The sequence below is a fragment of the Diceros bicornis genome, chromosome 9 (assembly GCF_020826845.1).
Source record: "Diceros bicornis minor isolate mBicDic1 chromosome 9, mDicBic1.mat.cur, whole genome shotgun sequence".
Lineage (NCBI taxonomy): Eukaryota > Metazoa > Chordata > Mammalia > Perissodactyla > Rhinocerotidae > Diceros > Diceros bicornis.
This window is the reverse complement of record NC_080748.1, coordinates 73,656,411-73,678,819: the sequence shown is the minus strand read 5'-3', so window position 1 is coordinate 73,678,819 and position 22,409 is coordinate 73,656,411. Positions and strand designations below refer to the sequence as shown.

The 22,409-nt window shown below is 38.0% G+C and overlaps 1 protein-coding gene across 4 annotated transcripts in view; it reads right to left on the bottom strand.

Moving 5' to 3' along the window:
• MBNL2 (muscleblind like splicing regulator 2) overlaps positions 1-22,409 on the bottom strand; it is a 153,127-nt gene that overhangs the window by 8,130 nt on the left and 122,588 nt on the right. For 2 of the 4 annotated variants that reach the window (XM_058548396.1, XM_058548398.1), the window contains one exon: positions 16,426-16,520. The exons of the other annotated variants lie outside the window; for them this stretch is intronic. In XM_058548396.1, the coding sequence (XP_058404379.1) occupies positions 16,426-16,520 (95 nt within the window). The remainder of the gene's footprint in view (positions 1-16,425; positions 16,521-22,409) is intronic. 4 annotated transcript variants of the gene reach the window in all.

Below are 22,409 nucleotides of genomic sequence, written 5' to 3'. Positions count from 1 at the left end.
ATTTTGGAAATTGTGAGCTTCTAGATGACTTCTAGAAATGTTCACACTTCTTATATAAACGTGTTCATTGCAAAGATTCAAGGATGTCAGATGCATTCTCTTTTAAAACGTTAGCTCAATATTAAATTCAGTAAGAACTCTTACTGCTCGGCTTAATTGACAGAAAAAACTTTTCAGTGAAAAGACCAACTGTTCCTACGGATCCCAACCACAAAACAATTAGAAAAAAGGAATAATGGATGTTTTAGTTAAATCCTCCTGTGAACAGCCATCCAATACTGTCTTTGTAATGTTGAGTTTGAAGAGAGAGATAAAATAGACCTTTTAAAATATTTGTGTGGCCTTGCTGAAATCTGAAGGGCTCTCAGTAGATCTGGATACCACTAGCATGGGAGCTCAAGAGGACATTGCCAAGCAGGGCTCTGGGTCCACAACAAGACTGAGTTTCATAAGCATGAGACAACGTCTCATTCATCTTTACATCCCTAGTGTCTAGGATAGGGTTGGGCACATAGGAGGCACTTATTAACTGTTGGTTGCACAGAAGGCTGAATAAAAAAGGATTTACTGAGGACACAATGCCACAATGTTGGCATCAACAGAAGACCAACAGACCACTCACAAATGAGATGTAGCAATGGGGGCAGGAAAAGAACCCCTGGACAATGTGTATCTCTGCACCCTTTCAGGGTAGTTAAGGATTCAGGAATATCCAAGAAAAATAAACATTCCTTCCCATGCCCCCACCGCTGTTATATTTAGATAAAAGGAAAAATATTCCAGGCGGGGGGCAGAATCACTCACAGAGCATGGAAACATGGCAGATAAACAGAAATGCCACCTGAAGAAAACATCTAGACTTGGTAGATTTCTTAGAAATCTTTTTTCATGGTTACCAGGCCTTGTTTCCTCAGAAAGTAATTAAAGAAAGGATGTTTCACTGTCTCCTTAGACAAAACTTATTATTAATTTAAAAATACAAAGCCGAATGGAATTTCCTAACACTACGGCCAAGCTAAGGAGGCTTGCCTGTTGTTCACCATCCCAGTGTCTTTCTCTTTATTCACAGTTTTCTTCTTATTCTGTCACACACGTTGCTCTTCACTACTCTCCATTGGCTTCCTCCCTCCTTCACTCTGTCCAGCGTTTAATATTCTCTCCGCCTTTCCCTAGCTCTCCACACATCTTGTCCATGGCAGCCACTACTGTCGGAAATTCCCTGGTTTTGTCTGAGAGGCGAAACTTGTGAAGTATTTTAGTTGAAGCAAACTCTACAAAGGCAGAGGGACGTTTGTTCATTTTTGGCTGCAAAATAATTCTATACTTAATCACAGTGTGGATTACAAAAGTCAAAAGCAAATGTCTATGGTCTCTTGATGAACATACATTATCAGAGCAATTCTAATGATACGTGTTAATAAATGAACACTTTCAAGAACTTTGGCCTATTTTATGACTATCTGTAAACTTGAATTGTATAAAAAGTTCAAAGATAATTAGTGGTATGTGAAAAGACACTTTGAAAACTAGTCATATTCGTTATTTGGGGGGATTATTGTTCTGAGGGAAGGCAGTGTCTCATGCCATATTTGACTTGTTTTCAAAATGGATTTTTACTTACACAGAAAAGGCATACACTGGGGTTGTGGGAGAAAATTCCCAAATATGACAATCAGTTTCACTCTTGAGAAGAGCAACCTGAGGCAGTTTGGAATGCCCACAATATTTAGCAGACCTTAAAGAGCAGTTTAGTCAGGATTGTTTTGCCCTCTGTCATTAATTTAAAGTTTACATTCCAAGCTCTAATTCCTCTATTTTCATTGACATATCATTTTGCTGATGACTCATTTCTGTCTAATATTTTCCACTCTACGATATTTGAACAAAAAATTTTTTTTAGATATACTTTCTAATGTATGAAAAATTATCATTTAAAAATATTAATAATTGAGTTTTTGCATGAAAAGCAATGACACTGCCCTCACTGAAGATTACTGACCAGGGTCTACACTGACAATTTATATTATCTGGATAAAATATATATATGGACATTCTTGATTTGAATAAGATTCCTCTCCTTACATGAGTCCATATCACATGTGGAAAAATCTAGACTCTTGTGTGTATTGCAGTCAGGTTTTGATCATGATACCCTTCTCCACCCCAGCCCCAGCCAATTCCAATTCCCCTGAGGGAATTCTGAGGAACATTTCTGTTGTTTTCATGGTGAGATGGGAATCTAGTCCTTAGACCATCTAAACATCCGTACGTCATCCAAGTGTGACATTTTCTCCTATAGGACATAAATGAGGAAGAAGGGAAAGGGATATGAGAGTGAAACTTTTTATTCTTTGTGCTTTCCCCTGATGCTATAGAAATGTTTAAAACAAAACACATTCAGGAGTGTTGTGTGCTTGTTCAGGAAGAGAGGAACTATGAGACCACATTTGTTCTGCAGGTGCCAGAGAAGGTCAAAACAAACCAAAAGCCTAGATTGGAAGAGCCACACGGCAGCAGGACAAAAGAAGCCATAGCATCCAAGGAGAAGGAGAAAGAGGTGGTGTGAATGCATCTGATGGTCACCCAGGAACAGGTCCCAGCTTTTATCGTTCTATTCATCACCTGATGTTCTTTTTTTTTTTTTTAGTGAGCAATATTTGGCCCTGAGCTAACATCTGTGTCAATCTTCCTCTATTTTGTTTGTGGGACACCACCACAGCGTGGCTTGATGAGTGGTATGTAGGTCCACACCAGGGATCCGAACCCGTGAAACCCAGGCCTTCGAAGTGGAGCATGCAAACTTAACCACTACGCCACTGGGCCGGCCCCTCATCACCTGATATTCTTGACTCCACACTGTACATCACGCCCCTACTCCACAAACCTTCCCCAATGAACATTCCAATCAAGGAATTCACCATAGATGGTGGCTCCTCTGCCTCCAGCAGGTGGAGAAGGTGAAGGACTTCCCTATCACACTGCTGTCCGGGAATTTGAATTAGGCATATGCTTTGGCATCTTTTTTGAATCTCAAAGATATAGAAACATCTGTGAACATGGTGTTTTGCCTGTTCTATGCTGTTAGCACAGTATTATCCTTGAGCAATGTCATGAGTTAAACTACTGGAGGTCAGCCTGGAGACCTAACCATCAAGTCCATCACTCTCTCTACAGGAAAATTATTTGAATTCAAGTGACAAAGGGAATTTTAAACCAACAAACATTTTTAAATGTAGAGACTGCGTAATAAAGAAGGCTAAATTCCTCTGCTGTGTCAAAAAACAATAATAAAATAATATTTGGGGCATATTAGTTAAGAAGATATTCTAAAACATTATAGAAAGGATTATAAAATATTTTTCTAAAAATATTACATTTAGAATATGTACCATGAGATGTGTAGCAAGTGAGGCTATCTGAGATTAAATAGGCTGCCCACATCTGAGGCTATTTCATTGAAAGTGACCTCTGAACATGAAGGCAGAATCTAAGAAAACTTTTTTCATACCTTTAAAAACCATAAGTTTATGCAGCAACTAAAAAGAAATTTTAAAAGCATTCATTTATACCTGCTCTTTTCAATATGGAAACTGAAGATTCAGGCCCAGAAAAATCACAGAAACAAGATCTTGTTGGATTCAACATAAAGTCCCCAATCCTGCTCAATGCCCTCCTTTTGTATCCACTACCATTTGCTAGACTTAGAATCCTGAGCACATTTTGGCTGTAGTATTCATTTTAACAGAGGAGCAGAATGTATAATTCAGTCTGCTAAGAATTGGCTTTTAAAACACTAAAGGCAGAAAAGTAACCAAAAGCTAAGAGCCAGTAAAAGGAATGGTAAGATTAATGTAATGTACAGGACATGAAGTATGTCTGTGTGTACTGTAATCATTTTGCACGTTTCTTGAGTTGGTGGGATGATACTGCTATCTAACAAAATTTCCAGCAAAATTAGTTTTTTTTTCCTTTTTAGTTCTTTGCCTGTGTTTGTGTATGTGTGTCAGAGAGAGAGAGAGAGAGAGACATAAAACCACTCAATTGTGTGTAAAATCATGGTGCAAAGGAAAAGTTAAAAAGTCCTGGAGTGGAATTTCAGGAGGCTTGTCTGTGCCACCAACCAGCTTTGTGCCCCTTCTGAGCCTTGCTTTCTCACTCTGCTTGTTCCACATTGACACCTCTGCAGTGTGGTGGGTATTTAAACCAGGTTACCATCTGTTCTCCCCGATAACACCCCAGGAAGTGCCTAAATATCATGGTATAATAGATGGCAAAATGGAGACCAAAGGAAGAAAATATATAAAGAAACAAAGCTCTTACATTCTCTTTTATTTCTTTATTACTGTCTTCCCTCAAAGCTCAGTGGTTATGCCTATTCTTTCAGCATCTCTGCTTTTTGAGATGATCCTCATTATATGATAATTACTTTGACTGCAATTATTTGCATGCCTGTCCCCTTTACTATGTAAGACCCGTGAGGACAGGGACTGCTTTGTTCAATACTGTACTCCCAGAATTCTGAATTTTACGTAGTGGGTTCTTAATAAACATTTGTTGAGAAAAAGTATGAAGATGCGTCGCCATTGAATAAACAGTGGGCTTTTGTTAAGGCCTGGCATCTCAGAATAGACCCAGCTTCTAACAGAAATGGTTCACTGAGGAAAAATTTGCATTTGCACTCAGTTACCTGCTTTATGAAAACAGAACTCTTAAAGGAAACATGGCAACAATAAAAAATTTTTAATGTGAAAAGGATCATTTTATACTATGAGATTTAATAAGACAAAAACCTAGTTACAATTAGACATCTTTCTTTCCAATCCTTAATCCCTTCTTCTTTGGAGAAATGTCTATTAATATCCTTTGCTCAATTTAGAACATTGTGGTGAATAGGCATAGATAAGATTTGCCATTTTAACCATTTTTAAGCATACAGTTCAGTAGCATTAAGTATACTCACATCGTTGTGCAACTGTCACCACTATCCATATCCAGAACTTTTCATCATTCCAAACTGAAACTCTGTACCCATTAAACATTATCCCCTTATTCCCGTTTCTTGCCAATTCTTAATCCCTTCTTCCTTCTTTCCCTCTCTCCTGCCCTTCTTTTTATCCTTCCAAGTTTTGGCTTCAAAATGGCATCCCTGGCTCTTTCTGTTTGCGCGCCTGAATCGTCATTAAATTTCTCAGCTCACTTTCTGATTTAGCTCTGTGGTTTTACTTACAACTAAATTAACCTTCTAGTCGCTCCTTTCACAGTTGCCTCCTCCAGGCTGCCCAAAACATTCATTCTCAGCTAATGATGTTCAATTAACCTGAGATTGATATGAACGTAAGGTTCTGTGGAGACAGTGGAGAAAAATAGTGTCTCTCTTTTTAAATTATTGTTGTTTAAAAAATAAAGAAATGAAAGTCCTGGATGACAGAGACTCCTCTTGGTAGACTCTTTTCAGCCAGAAGTTACTTATCAGTTTCCCACCCCGGGAAGGGTAAAATGGGGCACTTGTCCATGTGCTTTCTAGCTCTTGTTTACTGGATTGAAATTTGAATTTCTGTGCTGGTCTCATTGACCAACAATATTTTCAGACCATTTCTGATATTGAACTTGGACTTTAAAAAGGTTTGCTTCTACCAGAACTTCTTAAATAGTTAAAACTTTTTAAACCAATAGTTAGAAGTTTTTTTTTTTTTTTGGTGAGAAAGACTTGCTCTGAGCTAACATCTGTTGCCAATCCTCCTCTTTTTGCTTGAGGAAGATTAGCCCTGAGCTAACATCTGTGCCAATCTTCCTCTACTTCATATGTGGGTTGCTGCCACAGCATGGCTTGATGAGTGGTGTAGGTCCGTGCCCAGGAACCAAACCTGCGAACCCTGGGCTGCCGAAGCGGAGCGTGCCGGACTCAACCGCATGCCACTGGGCTGGTCCCAGTAGTTAGAAGTTTTTAAGGGAACCATATCAAGAGGTTCATCCCAATCCTACATTGACCATAAGCTCCAATCTAATTCAAATATGGTGGATACACAAGAGAATATGATTTGGAGGCAGGTGAACATGAGTTCTAAACTGTCTAGCCAATTCCTACCTACTTGAATATTAGGTAAACTATTCTTTAAGACTTACTTTCCTCTGGAAAATTTCACAGAGTTTTGCTGAGTACTAAATGAAATAATGTATATAAGGTGTCTGATATATAATAGTGATTTTTGATAAATATTGGCTTCCTTCCCTTTGTCTATTTATTTTAAGATTTATAAGCCTAAATAAAATTTGGTTTCAGCTTCTATTTAAATAGGCATTCAAATAATAATATTTTACATATGATAAATATTCTATGATCTCTACGGCATTCCATATATGTTGGTAATAAACTTGATTTTGATGATACTAAGATTTTTAAAAATGTCAAATACACTTACTTCCCTTTATGTATATGTATATCCTGACCTGTCACTGACAATTAAGTAAATATAGGCTGACTCTATTTATTCATGAAAGTCTTGACTGTCAATTCACATTAATCATTTTTCAAACTAAAATCTTTTATTATAAAAGCATCAACAGCCAGCAGCATATGATGACCACTGTTCACTGTAGTAGAAAGTTAACATCCCATGAGAGGCGTGATATCCTGTTCTTTAAAGTCAGACCCAGTTCAAACCCAGCTTCTAGGCTTAATAGGTGTGTTACCACGGGTAAGTCATTCAACATCTTTTATTCTTAGTAGTCCTCATCTCTATAGTGGGAATCAAACATTGTCCCTAACTCACAAGTTGTTGTGAGATTAGATAATGTATTTAATGAAGTGGCAGTAAGCACATAATGCTACTGTTATCATATGGCAATATTTCACCTATTTTAATTTTCTAGGCCAAGCCACAAAACATGAATATTTTGATGAGGTATAGCATTTGCTAATAATTCTTTGATCACTGGGCTTAGAGCAAACCACTATTTATGGATGATGCTGCACACTGAGTCTTTTCTAATAAACATACTTCAACTTTCAAGCCTTCACTTCTTCTCACATAGGTCCCACATACAAAGCAGAAAGAATGAGGAGACTATGTTATAAGCTTATGTTAAAAAAAAACAGTAGCTCTTAAACACCTTTTCCAAGGCAAAGGGATACAATGGGGTTTTCTTCTCATTCTTTACACACTACTTGGATTTCTCTATTTAACTTCTTTCCTTGTTCAAGGCCATCCTTAATGTTGCCGAGGTCAGGGAAGAGCAAAGAAAAAGATAAACAGTAGGAATTGATTCAGGCAATTCCTTTCCCCCTGAATCTTCATAACTAAAGTGGTTCTCTGGCTCTTTCAAATATTTCGGCATACAAAGGCAAATATTGAAAGAATGACTAATGGAAGAGTTATGAAATTATTACTGGAAAAAAATTTGGAGAAAAAGAAGAAATCAAGTTTGACATTCCTGGGTATCTTTTTGATTCCTCAAAAACCTTTCTAAATTCTAACAGGAAGCAAAGTTATTTATTGTTCAAAAAAATTGCATAGCTAGCATATTCATTCTGGCTTGTGGTTTGACAGAGGGAAAGAAGACTAAGCATGGTGTTAGCAGAAGAGTTTCTCATCCCTTAGGTAAGCCTGAGTAAGTCACATAACCATTCTAGCTCCTTCTCATTGTAAAATGGAAGATTAGAACTTTGGAAAAGTTCTAAATCTGCTTTTGCCACTTAAATAACGATCTTGGCCAAGTTTCTCAGCTTCTCGAAACTGAAGTTTCCTCATCTATGTGTTGGGGATAAGAATAGTTCCTTACAGAGCCATTTTGGGTTTTAATGGGATAACTCATATATAAGGCTTAGAACGGTGTCTGGCACTTGGTAAGTGGTTAATAAAGGAGAGCTGCTTAAGTTATCTCTGAGCTGTCTGTGTGCTCCGTAATACTTTGGGGCCCCTTTAATGATCACTTAAAGCACTTTCTCAGGCAGGCAGTGTGGTGAAAGGGTAAAAGCACTCCTCTAGGCAGGACACAGACAATCAGGTTCCAGTCCTGGTTCTCTTAGTATTTATGTGACTTAGGTAAGCCACCTTGCTGATCTGGGCTCTTGTTCCAATTTAGAATGTAACTCGTATCATCATTTTCCTTTTTTAGGTTATTGTAGAGAGATGGCATGATTGCGGTAAATTTGTTCTTATGACTTATTGCCTTTCATAGCCTTGATGGAGCTGATGCAGGTCTTGGGTCAGACCTGCAATGCCTGATGTAACCGTGACTATGGGAGAATAGGTGACATTTTACAACCATCAACTTAATGATGCTGCTGCCAGAAATGCATTGTGGTGAATAGTGAAGAGTGTCTGTATTTGATTACAGGAAGCTCATCGACATAACCTCTGAGATCTTTGAAAACTTCAGAGCAAGGAGAGTGATGATAAGAATAATACAATTTGATCACCGAAAGTAAAATAGACCAAGAGCTCCAGCATATTATACCTGATGCTGAGATGTCTAAATGCTAGAATAGCTACAGTTTTTCATAAACCAATGTCAGAAAATACCAGTCAACAAATTTTCTTTTATAGTACAAATAAAAGCGAAGATGTGTTGACTAGAACCATTCTTTTTATGTAAGTCATTATGAGAGATGTCTTGTAGAAAAGGTTGATGCGTTGGGGACGAGGAAGTTGGTAAAATCCACAGATACCACAGAAGCCAGAGAAGAGCGCTGCGACAGCAAAGGATCAAAACACCTCCCTGAATTTTCCTGAGTCTTAATTGTTCATCCTCCCTCCATATTTTCTCTTTTCTCTCCATCCCAACTTCATCACTTTATCAATGAATTCGCTTCCTCACCAGTTGACCTGCGCTCAGCCTATCCCAGTTCTTATCTGTCCATTCTCTTCCAGTACATTAATGTTTCCAAGTCTCTCATTTAGCATTTCGTTATCCTTCTCTTATCATGCCAGTCAAGGTGCTCAGTAACCTAACCCCTCCTCACCTACTCAACGAATTTTCTAGTACTGCCTAATGCATCTGCCCTTTCGTTCTCCAATTCACTGCAGCCATATCCAATAAGTGGAGGAACAGTCAGGTTAGCTGGCTATTCCTCCTTCTTACCAGGAAGCAGTGAGGATCTCTCCCCTCCATCCACCCACACAGAAAGGCTGGCAACTTCCCCAAACACGCAGGTAGAAATGCTAGAAGGCAGGCAGCAGCAGCAGAACTTGGGGAGACAAATGCCTATGAACCAAAATTTTACTCTGTTCATAGCAACTTTTATTAAGAATGAGACCCCATTCATCTTGCAACTCTTGAATAGGGGTATGAATTCCTACAATGCAGCTAGCCTCTCTTTCCTTACAAACCTAGAGCTGGAAATAAACACACATATAGGATGAACTGTATACTCATTCTGCTCAAAAGAGAAAACCTAAAATTAGAATAACTGAGCATGATTTTATTACCATCAACAAAAGCCAAAAATACTACTGGGAATATGACTTTTCAGTCTAAAAAGATTCCCCCCAAATTCCATCAAAATGCAAAAGAAGATGGGATTTGAGGTATAATAAGTAGGACAATCCACTAGGCAGTAAAGTTCCACATAAGGACCCTTGACATTTTCCCTTTAGCTGCACAAAATTGGAACGGATATTATGTCTTTAGGTGCTATATACAAAAGAATTCTATCCAAGTTTCCCACCATGAGGTGTAAATTATTCATGAAAAATGAAAATGTACTAGATTACAACACTTACATAACCTAGCCTTTCCTCAGAGAATCTGCAAATGTATTCATTAATTAAACCTCATGGTAGTCCTGCAAAGCAGCCGCTTCTGAGGCAGGAAAATAAAAGTTCTATTGTCTTATTTTCTGATTTCTTAAAGACAAAAAATAATCTGCCTCTAAATGGTTGTCATAGATCCAAGTCCACCTAAGACAGAGTACCCCTGCCCCTCTCCTCCTCCTCTCCCTTTAAAAAAAATTTTGACTGCACTGTCAAGTCTGGCTTCCAATGCCCTAGCCACGCTGCACCATGGAATTGAGACTCAAATTGCCAGGCAGCTTTAACTGGTAGAGTTAACCGAATGCAAATGCTGCAATTTTTGTAGGTTTGGTTTTTAACTTGAAGAGAGACAAACAGGCTCCAATCAATCTCTATCTCTCTCTCTCCATACACACACACACACACACACACACACACACACACACACACACACTCACTAACTCCTATCTCTGTCCATAAAATATTTGCTGTGGCAATTCTGCCTCATTTGAAGCAACCAGATCCATTACTGAAACGCAACCCTCCTCTAATAGTCAGAATATAAGCAAAACGTCAAAGGTGGCTAAAAAACTTAGAAGTATGATGCTGAGATAGACCAAGTACTATCGACAAGGGCTGGATTCTGACAGTTGCTGTCTTGGCCTTTTTGGAGCACAACATACTTGGCGCCCAGCTGCTCTCTGTAGACTGTTCCCAGGAACCAGCAAATCGTGAGAAAGGAGTGTTTCACAGTTTGATCATCGACACACAGATGCTGGCCACTTTACCGTGTATTCAGGAGACGTATCTGACAGGAGTCTGCTCCTCCCACAATGGGGCTTCGCAGAACCAAGATTTTTCTTGTGAAGAAACACAGGCTCCAAATGGGTCAAGTGGTGAATAGTGGGGGATGTTTAATGCCTCCTAAGTTTGTCTGAATATAGTCCTGCCAGATGGCCTTGAATAATAGATGCTTTATAAAACTCTTTGAGATGAGAGATAAGTAAAACATGACCTTACCTTTCTAGATTTCTTGTTTAATATAGGCTAACTTACATATCCAAGAATCTATATACAAATAGCTTTGAAGTTTATATGTGAGAAATAATTAAAATCTGATCCTTTTAAGCTTTTCTCTTCCCTCTCTAGTAATTTGTAGCAGGCCAGATAAATCATAATATATGAATGTGGTTGCATGTAATTATTTTATTTTTCTGATAAGATACTGTTGAAATTGATTATCATATATAGTAAACTTATATCAGGCATGTCTGGAAAATGGGATTTCTGACATCAAATATTTCAATTAATATTGAGGGTTATGTGTGTATGATATATTATTAGCTAATTTTCAACAAGCTCTTCCTAAAGCCAACTTTCTGTTGAATGGGTTTAATCTTCGGGGGAGGGTTGAGAAGATGTGATAAGACCTTGAGGTCATACTTTTAAACATAAATCCTCACTTTGTGGAGATGTGATTAGTGTTGGTTCACATATGCTAGAAATATAACTTGATTTCACTAGCTTTTTAGACACTGCTGGGGTGCTCCATAAAAAGATTTCTAATATCCAATGTGTAAGAATTTTTCTTCCTAGTATGGATTCGTGATCCAGAATGAGTTAGATGAATAACTATCTTCACTGTCCACATAGCTCTAACTGTGGAAACATGGACCACACGTTTTCACTCCAAATCTGAAAGGACTCTTTCTTTCGAGCAAAGGCCTGGGAGGTCTTTGAGATTGTGTGGCTCCGAAGTCTCATTCAGGTAGGAAGTGGGAAGCCACATGTTAGGGGTAAGCACACCAGAGGCATTTGACCAATGAGTCCACCCAACTGCTGTCCTTGAAGGCACTGAGTTCAGGTCCTAGAGAGGCAACTTCCTGTGCTTAACCTTTCACGTCAGCCCAAATCTCTTTTTCTTCCACAAAGAAGAAAATGTTTCTTTCTGTGACATTTATTTGGACAGTTATTGCCATAGTATGAAATAGTTTGTATGTTCTTTGGCTAAAAGTAACTCTGTGTAATGGGCAAAGGCAAGACGAAGTAGGCCACTTGCCAGCTGCCACCGTCCGTGGCAGTTTAGGCTCTTGTTAAGACGTCTCAATGGTCTCCACAGACTCTTCCACCGTGAATGCATCTGCTCACTCTTCCTAGAGTTCTGTTTCATCACTATCCAGCTTGAATACCCTTCAGTGGCCAAATAAAGGCTGAACCCTTTAACTTGGCATTTAACATCCTGCACAATTGGAATCAAACCTACGTTGTAGCCGTTCCTGCAAACTCTGACCAATCTGATTGTTGCTTCAGCTAAACTTAACACTTCCCCACCTTTGCACATTTGTGCCGTCATGCCTTCTATCTAATGCTGATGCTTTAAGGAACATGCAGATAAGGTCCTTGTAGAATTCAGAGGATAGAAAAAGTACTTCTAACTGGTGGCAGGGGTGGGGGTTCAGGGAAAGACTCAGAGTATAAATTATATTTTAATTGGACCTTCAAGGATTTTATTACGTAAATTGAATAATCTCTATATAAATGAAGAAACTAGACTTAAAATATATTTATTTGGAAAATTTTTCTCCCCTTTTGAAATAAAGTATAGTTTTGAAATAAAAAATAATAAAGCAATGACAGCATAGAATACTATAATAATTCAAGTTATAGGAATTTCAATCTGCACTCTCATTTTATTAAATAAAAATTTTTATAATATGAGAAAACTAGGTAATCCTTGTACTAAGCTATTTACCTCTATCTCTTTTAATGTGTACTTTGAGATTAAATTTGTTTCAATATAGGCATCTATAGATTTATACATTCTGACCATCTGTTAGTAGGCTGAAATTGACTGATTTATACGGTATTCTCATTTTCATTTCTGATTTTCCTTGTTACCAAGCTATTTGTGGATGATTGGCAGAGGCTAGGAGTAAAGTCTAGGGCAGTGATTCACATAAAAGAAGCCCACGAACCTGCTTCACTAGACTAATGACTAATTCTTTTTTACTTCTTATATACTTATCTTACTTGTATAGAAATTATTCATAATTTTCAGTCTACTCACTGGTTATAATATTACATAGAATATTAATATATGGTTATGTATTATAATTAATGTATATCAACCATATGGTTTCTAAACATGACCTGGCTATTACATAACTAGCTCGAAGCTGTGCTCAAATTCAGTTCATCTCCCCAGCTTAGGATTCACTTTAGTCTGAGCCACACTAGCACGACTCTTTCATTTTCCCCTATAGCATCAGAATTTGTTGCTATAGGGTCTCACTCAAAAGACTGTTTCATTTGTGGAAGAAGTGCCTTTTGTGTATTTATAATTATAAAGAGAGGCAGTGCATCGTGGTGGTTAAGAGCAAGGCCTCTGGAGTCAACTGCCTGGGTTTAAATTCCAACAAGACCATTTATTAGCTGTATGACTTTTTGGCTAAGGTAGTTAGTCTCTGTTTCAGTTTTACTATCTATAAAATAGGGATGATGGTAATTGTACTTACCTCATAAGACTGTCATAAGGATTAAGTGAGTATATTTGTACCTTTGTATCCTCTCTCGTATGATATAAAGTATATAATATATAATATAATAAGTAATATATTATGTGAGAGAGAAACCATTTAGAATAGTATATTGTACATAAGTGGTTTGTAAATAATAATAATATTATTAGGTACAATTTGTATATTAAGCCCCAAAGACCTTAATTGAAACAGGAAATAGCTGTTAGTAAATTCGTTTATTGTATTTTTATTTATATATCAACTCCCAGAGCTAAATATATTTCCCAAATGTATATGGATTTTGTATTTATTTAATTTCAAGCTATAAGTCTAATTTCAGTTAAAACTTTCATTGCTGGCATCTTGATTAAGCCCTGAGGAGAGAATTTATAGATTTGTTGCTTGTTCATCTTGGCTCACCGTGGGGTAACATGTAAAGGAACACTGGACCAGAGGAGCTGTCATGGGATGTTTTTGTCTATCCTTTTTCTTCCATGAATGATTTGTATCTAATTACAAATATCTATGATATTTGAACTATTTGAACTCACAGTCTGAATTAATCAAATGAACTTAAAAATTGTCAAAACTCTACCACATTTTGTGTTAAAGACAGATCACTCAATGAAGGAAAAGGAGTCAGGAGGCTTATGTTTAGTGAACTCTGGATTCATTAGCACCACTTGCTATCCTGTTTTTGTTAACCTTCGTAATCTCCTACTTTGGGCCTAACATAGCAGCTATGGATTCATAGGTTCGCTGAATCTTAGAGCTGGAAGGGACTTCAGAGGCAATATAGTTCTATTTTTCCTTTCACAAATGACGAAACTGAGATTCATTATGTTTAAATGACAATTCACATGGATGTGATTCAATTTGAGCTTAAAGGGTGAAATCTTAGTAAGATGATAACTTGTCATTTCATAGTCATCAACAGTCTCTGAGTTCTGAATTCTTGGGCACTCAAAGAATTTCCAAGTTCTTTTGTAGCTGCTTTGCTCTTTGAAACTTGTTGAAAATACATAAAGAATATCACAGGTGAAAATTTATGTTTACGACTATCTCTTTTTCTGCGGTTTTCTTGCGCAAGCAGACCCTCATCAAGAGCTACTAAAGGATTTCTCTTCTTCATCACTGAAGTGCAATCCCACAACTACTAATCTGATAAACTGCAAAACGCGGAATCTAGGATTCTTGAAGCTACTGTCTGGTACTCCTTTAATTGTATTTCTTTGGATTTAATTGCAGTTATACTTGTTCCTTTACCAACCACACTCTGCTGTAAAGTGATATATTTTAGCTTCAGAATATTCCGTGCTTTCTACCCCTGCCTCCCTACACACATACATAAACCTACACATACGTATGTAATCCCTCAAAGCTTTTTGTACCAAATCAAGCCAAAAAATCACTAGGCTGGAAAAATATATATATTATATATGATCAAGTATTTATCATAAATAAAAGAATTTATCCTGAAACTCTAAAATATTTCTTTATCTTGGTTTCCTTTCCTTTCCTAGGAAAGATCTCTATGTGTTAGAAGTTTAACTTGCCATAGCGTATAGTTAAAATTCCATTGTAATGAGTACTACTATATTATGTTTCAAACTTGTTTTCTTATAAAAGGGCTTTGTAAGAAAAATTGTGTTAAAAATCACATAAACATGGTTCAAGGAGGCAGGACTTGGACATAAAAGAGACAGATATCCAGCTTTCCTGTTAAGAACGAGCAAGTGAAAGAGGTGCCTTGAACCTAATCATGGAAGGATGCAAACTGTCTCTCTCCCTTCTCCATCCCATCATTTAAATAAAATCTTCCCAGCAAAGGAACTTATCATTTGCTGTTTGGAGCTGAGTTAGCTTTCCTTAGAGGATAAGTTGGCATTTTTGAGGTGTTGAGTGAAGAGCTGAAGAATTATCAATAATTCATACCTGCCTCTTAGCGCCCACACGGCCTCTCCTCCCTCCCTCTTTGTTCTTTCCTGCTTTTTCACAATTCGGAAGGCACAGTAGGAACTGTCACGGGATTTCACTTTTATTCCTTTATCCAAGTGCACTCACATCTATCTTTTCAGTGATGAAACCTATGGCACTGGAATCGCTTATTCACTTGCATGGAAAGAAGTGTGAATCAGCCCTTTCCACCTGCAGAATGCAGTCTGGAATCTGCTGTTTATGCCCTTATACAGTTTTCCCCAATTTCTCCCATTAGCTTGGACCTGTCCTCCAGCCTACTCCTATATCTCTTTTCATCTTTTATCAGTACAGTTGATTTCATTAAAAAACCACAACAAAACCAAGTTAAAAACAAAACCAAAATTGCTCTTTTATGAAAGGAGGGCATGCACAATCAAATGCTTTTCTAGGCGAGGTGAGAGTTTATGCCCAGACTCATCTCCTGTGACCAGGAGCACATGTTTGCAAGTTGGTTGACTGGGGTTAGGGTTACAGTCAGCCTGTGACTACAGAATGGGAAATAGCCACTGGCCCTCACGGAGAAATAGTACATCCATGGTCTTATTGGCACATGCATTAAACCAACAGAGTTAAACGTCCCTACTCAGTTATACCCAGCCTTTGTGAACTCGGTGGCCTAGTACTCTTCTTCCAGTATGGTTTGGCTCTTACACCAGTATCTGAACAGGTGGTAAAGTGGGAACCAAGTGGGTTTGGGAGCCTACAGGATTCAGGTGAAATCTTATTCAAGAATCATTCAGATCTCAAATTTGACGCTAAGGAAAAAAGGGAGACTTTTCTAAGAGGAGAATTTTTTCTCCTCCGCAACAGATGATAGAGTCTGAATGAATTGAATCGAAATATAGCCAGTTTTGAAGCACCCACGAGAGTGCTTTTACAATTCTTCTATGGCAATTCACAAACCACTGGATACATAATGCTGTACTAAAAGGAATTTAAGCCTGTCAGGTTAATTACACAATATTAGGTACGAAAACAAACAGTGCAACACAAAACATAGCTACATCATTATTTGCAGTAAATGTTAACTCTAAATAAGTGCAACCTGTCCATAAATGCTTGCTATAAACTAATTAAAAAAATAAAATTTGATGGATAAACAATGAAAAAAAAATTCTCACCGAGAATTTTTTTTTAAATATCAGCACTCATTTAGAGTTTGGGATTTGTGAAAGAAAGCTTTAAAAGGAGCAAACCTGATTGGCTGTGGCTGTTGCTGCGAAGGGGACACTTGTTGCAGGAGTTGTTGCTGCAGAGACAGTGGCTGACGTAGCGCTGTGCATCATGGGTACTTTCAGGAGGGGAACCATGGGAGCAATGAACAGGAGGGTGTAGCATTATGGTAATAGAAGTGGTATTTTGGCATGGTGAATATCAGAGCAGCAAGCCATCATGGGTTAAACCAGCAGATGGCATGCAATCACAATGCAAAGCAAGGAAGCATGGGAGAGAAATAAAAAAGGGAAAATAGCTTATTACAAGTACAATTAAAGGAAGTTTTAAAACATAATCAGTGATTCCCAGAAAGGCCAAAGCAGATTACTTTGGTTGATGTATTTATAAACATTTTACTTCTAACAATGGATCATTCCCAATTCAGAGTCTATGGTGTATGTAATAATGGTTGCTTCTAAAAATGCGAAATTTAATGTCTGATGAAGTAAGAATATGTGATATTCATTTGTAATCATCATTCTAAAATATCAAAGGCTCAATATGTACACCTAATTTGGGATGGGATATTCTTTGGAATTAATTGTGGTTAAACTGATTTTTTTTTTTGTCAATTTGGGGCTGCTTATTTGCACTGGAATTGCTGGAGGTTGTGGTTTATTTGGGTTAATAAATGGTGGAGCAAAAATCATGGCCTTAATATAAATTCTAATACAGTTACTGTGAAATAGCCAGACAAATTTTGCCAATGTTAATTTTTCTTTACTCTAAATGACCTAATCCATATGTCCGAAAGACAGACTTTTGTACCAAGGCATTGGAATATGTAGGGATAACTATATACTATTAAAATTTAACATCTAAGGGAATGCTAAGGTACAAATAATCATCACAAATAAATGAACATTTAAGTTAAAAGGATAATAAAGCAAGGCATTCTGACATTTGTTTTCAAAATACATCCATTTAATATTTTTTAAAATAAATACTTCTGGGAAACTCTGATAACTCTAACACACAGCAAAGAGGAGATAAAGGCACACCACTATGAAACTTTAAAACATTGATGAAATTAGCCTGCCTCTCTGACAAAGTAAGCTTTTTTTAATGCTAAACCATACAAACTATAAAGAGAAACAAAATACAGGTCATTAAAAAGTAGACTCGTACTTGTGGTTTATGTTTTGCAGTGGTTGTCTAGCACAGTGGTTGTTCTAGTCACATTAAAACGGTCATTTTCTTAAATAGACAAGTACATTTTAAAAACCTCTACATTAACTCTAAAGCCAAATAAGCCTTCAGATCTACCAGTTCCTAAGCATTTCTACCGTCTCTGAAATAAATTTCAAGCAAGTGAAGGTATTGTACATAATATAAAAGACAAATAAAAAAAGGTTGAAACCTACCAATACTGGTAGCGGGTGTCATGCACAAAACTGACCCTGCGTGTCATGCAATGGTAGGTGGGAAAAGTGAATAGAGGAAAAGAAACAGGTTAGCGGTTTAGAGTTAACATTCAAAGTGAGATTGAAGCACAACCAGAAATAAGTAGGGTTAGTTAACACAGCCCTTTAGAGTCATTCACATTTTCAGCACTGACACAAATATATCTGACTTATTTTAAGCCAATATTATTCAAAGCTCACTCCTTAGACTACTTTCCACACTTTCTATTCATATCGACATGATTCTAATAAGAATGGCAGGTGAGAATGCTGCAGTGTCCTTCCCTAAGACCTCCAAGTATTTTACAGACATTATCAGGTTAATCCTCCAAGGTAGGAAGTGAGTTTTTTACAGATGAAAAATCTGAGGCATAGTAACTACTCCAAGGTCATGCATTCGTGTGAGTCAAGCGTAAGGCTAGAAATAGAATTCTATTCCTAAATCCAGGTCAGGTTTTGTATTCACTAGATTACACCGACCTGTTTGATTGTAAAATGTTTTGTGTCAATAACAATATGAAAATAACAACAGTAATTAGGATTCCGTGTGCTCCAAATCAGAGGCTTGTAGGTCAGATGAATTTTAGATTACTGCTTGAAAGCCCTACAATGTAGGAAGACTGAGGTTCCTGTGACAGAATGACCTGGATGTCTGTGTGATCTATTTTCTGCTACGAGATTCATTATGTTAAAGGAGTGGTGCCTAGCAATAAAGCCTAAACACCGTAGGGGCAAAATAGTGCGGAATCGGGGCTGAGTTAGAACCAGGGCTAGGGATTTTTGTCATGGCTGTTATTAGATGATTCTTGAGAGGGACTTTTGGCAAAACTCCTAGTAAATTTCAAGTTGGTGTCTAAGCGGGTCAGCTGGAGGTAGGAAGGGAGGATTTCAGCCCTTCCTTGCGAAGGGCTGCCTTACCTGTGGGCGGTCTTATTAATGTACTTGAATCAGAAAACTCTGACCATGAATAGTAATGTATGTCATAGAGTACTGAAAAAAGAACCATATTGAAAGGAATTGTCTACTTCTGGGTCATTTCCTTAGAATGAAATCAAGGTAATATAAGGATTTAGATAACTGAAGATTGGGTGCCATGTAGGTGCCAGAGAATTAGTTTCTAATGAACTTAGGTGTACCCACGGAGGGTTTTAGAACTGCCCTCTGAAATACTAGATGAAGAATCTGAGATGTGTGAGTCTTTATTCTCTCTGCTGAACTGTTGACACCTGAGGGAGACTTTTTGCCTGATCTGCATTTTGATGCCATTAACTAGTCAGGAAAAGAGGCTATTTAACTGGGCTACGACTGGATTCTTCAGCAAACACGTTCTAATATATCCAACTTAAAACACACACACAAACACCTCAAAATCCTGTTCACAAGACCCTTTCTCCAGCCCCATCTTTCTAATCTTCACAATCAAACTTCTGGAAAGTTACCTACACATAAATTTTCACTTCCTTGCCCCCATTTATTCTTCAATCCTCTCCAATTTGGCTTTCATTTTCACCGGTCCACTCAAACTGCTCTTGTCACCAAATAACTCCATATTTCTGCCATCAGTAGGAACTCTTTTGTGTTCATCTAACTTCCTGAGTCTTGATAACATTTAGCACTTGGCCACTCAGTTTCTATAATAAACGACTTTTTCCTTGGATTTTCTGATAACACAGACACACACATTCACACAAACACACACACATTCTATATCTCTATGTGCTGGAGTTTTTAAAGACTCAGTTCTGCTTCCTTTTCATCTACTCTATACTTTTTCCTCGTCTATCATTCAATCCATGATATCATTCAATCCAGCATTTAAATACTATCTATGAGCTCAAGGCTTCCAAATTTATGTATCCTGCCCAGCTCCAGGTGCTTTCATCTAACTTCTCACCTGGCCTTTCTACTTTGATGTCTGACAAGTGTCTCAACATGTCCAAGAGTTGATCTTTCCCACAGAATCTATTTCTCCACCTCAGGAAATGCTGGATGGACATCACCATCTATGTAGTAGCTCCAGCCTAAAATGAAAGTTATGCCTCACACTACTTTCCCTCGTGAGATTCCCTGGTCCAACTCTCCAATAAGCCAAAGCAATCCTGTTTCTAAAATGCATCTTGTGTTTGCCTGTTTGTCCATCTCTAGTGCCACTTCTCATGTCCTGATCACCGTTATCTCTAGGCTCGGCTATGCAATAACATCCTAACTGGTCTTCCTGCTTCCATTCTTATCCTCTCTTTAGTCCATTCTCCACTCTGCTGGCAGAGTAAACCTTTCCAAATACAGGTCTATTCATTTCTCTGCTGGAAATCGTTCATTGCCTTCTCGTTGCTTTTAGGATAAAGGCCCCGTAGGGTCCACTCTCTGACTAACTTCCCAGCTCATTCTATACCCCTCTCCCCCTGGAACCACGATCCAGAAAGATCAGCCTTTCATTTCTTTGAACCAAACACATCACGCTTTTGTCCCACGTTTGGGCTTTCTACAAGCTGTCCCCTCTGCCTAGAATAATCTTTACTCTACTCTTTTCATCTTCCAGGTCTCAAGGTACATGTCACTTCTTTAGAAAACTGTTCAATTATTCTTTTACTTATCTCCACATGCCATTGAAATCAGTTTTCTATTTTTAATCTTATTGAACTCTTTACTTTCTCTTTTTTCTTTTTTTTTTTGTGAGGAAGATTGTCCCTGAGCTAACATCTGTGCCAACCTTCCTCTATTTTGTATGTGGGAAATCTGCCACAGCATGGCTTGATAAGCGGTGTGTAGGTCCATGCCCAGGATCCGAACCCATGAACCCCAGGCTGCTGAAGTGGAACGCACGAACTTAATCACTATGTCACTGGGCCAGCCTCAGAACTCTTTACTTTTCCATTCATAGTACTCATAAAAATTTTAATTATTTCTTTATATGGGTATTTATTGAACATTCATCTCTCGTCCTATATTGTAAACTCTGGGTGGGGGGGCCGAGGTTCATGTCTGTCTAGGTCTATGGGGCACACAACAGATGGTCACTTGGTTGAATGAATGTTCTCAGTCTTTAGTGAGAGTGTGTTGGGAGCAATTTGTTCCTAAAATTTATTAAAATACCCAGTTTGTGAATGATTTCACTTTAAAGTCGACCACGGCTGGATTCAAAGTTATCCCTATAAAAATTCCATGTTATTCTCTTGCATTCCAATGTGAAGGGGCTTTCTTGGAGGGCTTTCCTCTCATGCATGTGAATGTCATTGGGTTGCAAACCATCAACAGCAGCTCCTGCAGCCTTATGGGGCTAGGTTTGGACCCGTCACTTTGGCCAGTTCAGGATGTGGCTGAAATGCTCAACCAAATTGATTTGATGAGCCTCTCTCTCCATGTGGCCTAAAAGTGATATGAATATTGGAAACACACAGCTTTTGCCGTGTGTGGCTGTAAATGCCAGATTCTGGTCCTGATCATCTTTTCAAGCCCCATCTCTGCCTTTCCACCCCACTCCTGCCTGCCCCCACCACAGCCCCTTAAGTACTCCACACTATAGCTACAATGGACAACTTGCTATTCTTCAAATATACTCTTCCCAAACATGCTGTCCTCTCTGCCTGGATGCTTTTCCCCCACTGCTAAAATCTTCCTTTCAAAGTCCTAAGCAAATTTCTCCTCCTTTGGAAAGTCTTTCTTCCTCCACATCCTTTGTCGCCACCACCCACGGTACGTGCTGATGGCCAAATACACTGCCTCTTTCTCCTTCGCTCTCAAATAGCTTTGCTCATACCCTAAGGTAGCCCTTAACGTTTTGCATTATATTTGGTTTTCTCCTTGTTCTGAACTCCTTTGTATTCCCATTACTGGCTCTGAAACCCAGAACATACTATGTGTTCAAGAACTGTTTGCTGAATTGAATGAGATAAATAAATTTTGCTGTGGTTATATAGATACAGTTTCCACTAAACACAGACAGATCTTTCACCAAGGTATGTGAAAGCCTTATGTAACGTTATGGTTTCTGATCTCAGGCAATATTTGTGCAAGCACTTTCCCCGGTTCTATTTAGTCCATATTTCCAATATAGTGAAATAAATCAAGGAAGGAGTCAGTGGGTTGTCTTTGTTCTGACTGGCTGAAGCATTTCACTAAGGCACTAATTCTATCAACAAAGGCTTCGCAAATGTTTTCTGCTTTAGTTGCACAAATATTTCGACTCCAGAATCTGTGAGTCATGATTATCTGGATAATTCCATTAATTATATATTCCACCTTGCAGCATAGACACAGCCTCAGTTTTTCCATCTGCAAAATGCAAATAATTATGCCTGCCAACGGCAGAACTGTCTTGAAGAATAATGAGATAATGTCTATAAGAACACTTACAGTAACTCAGAATAAACCTGTCAGAGAAATGCCAAGAATTATTATGCTACTATTTTTGTAAGTATGTGTGGTTTTTGCCACATTCCTAACATAGCAAAGAAAAAGTATAACCATTAGGTTAAAATAATACCTATCAAAAAAGGAAAAATCCCACCCACTGCAAATGTGCCAGGGCATCAACCAGGGTGATAATTACATTAGCATGGTTT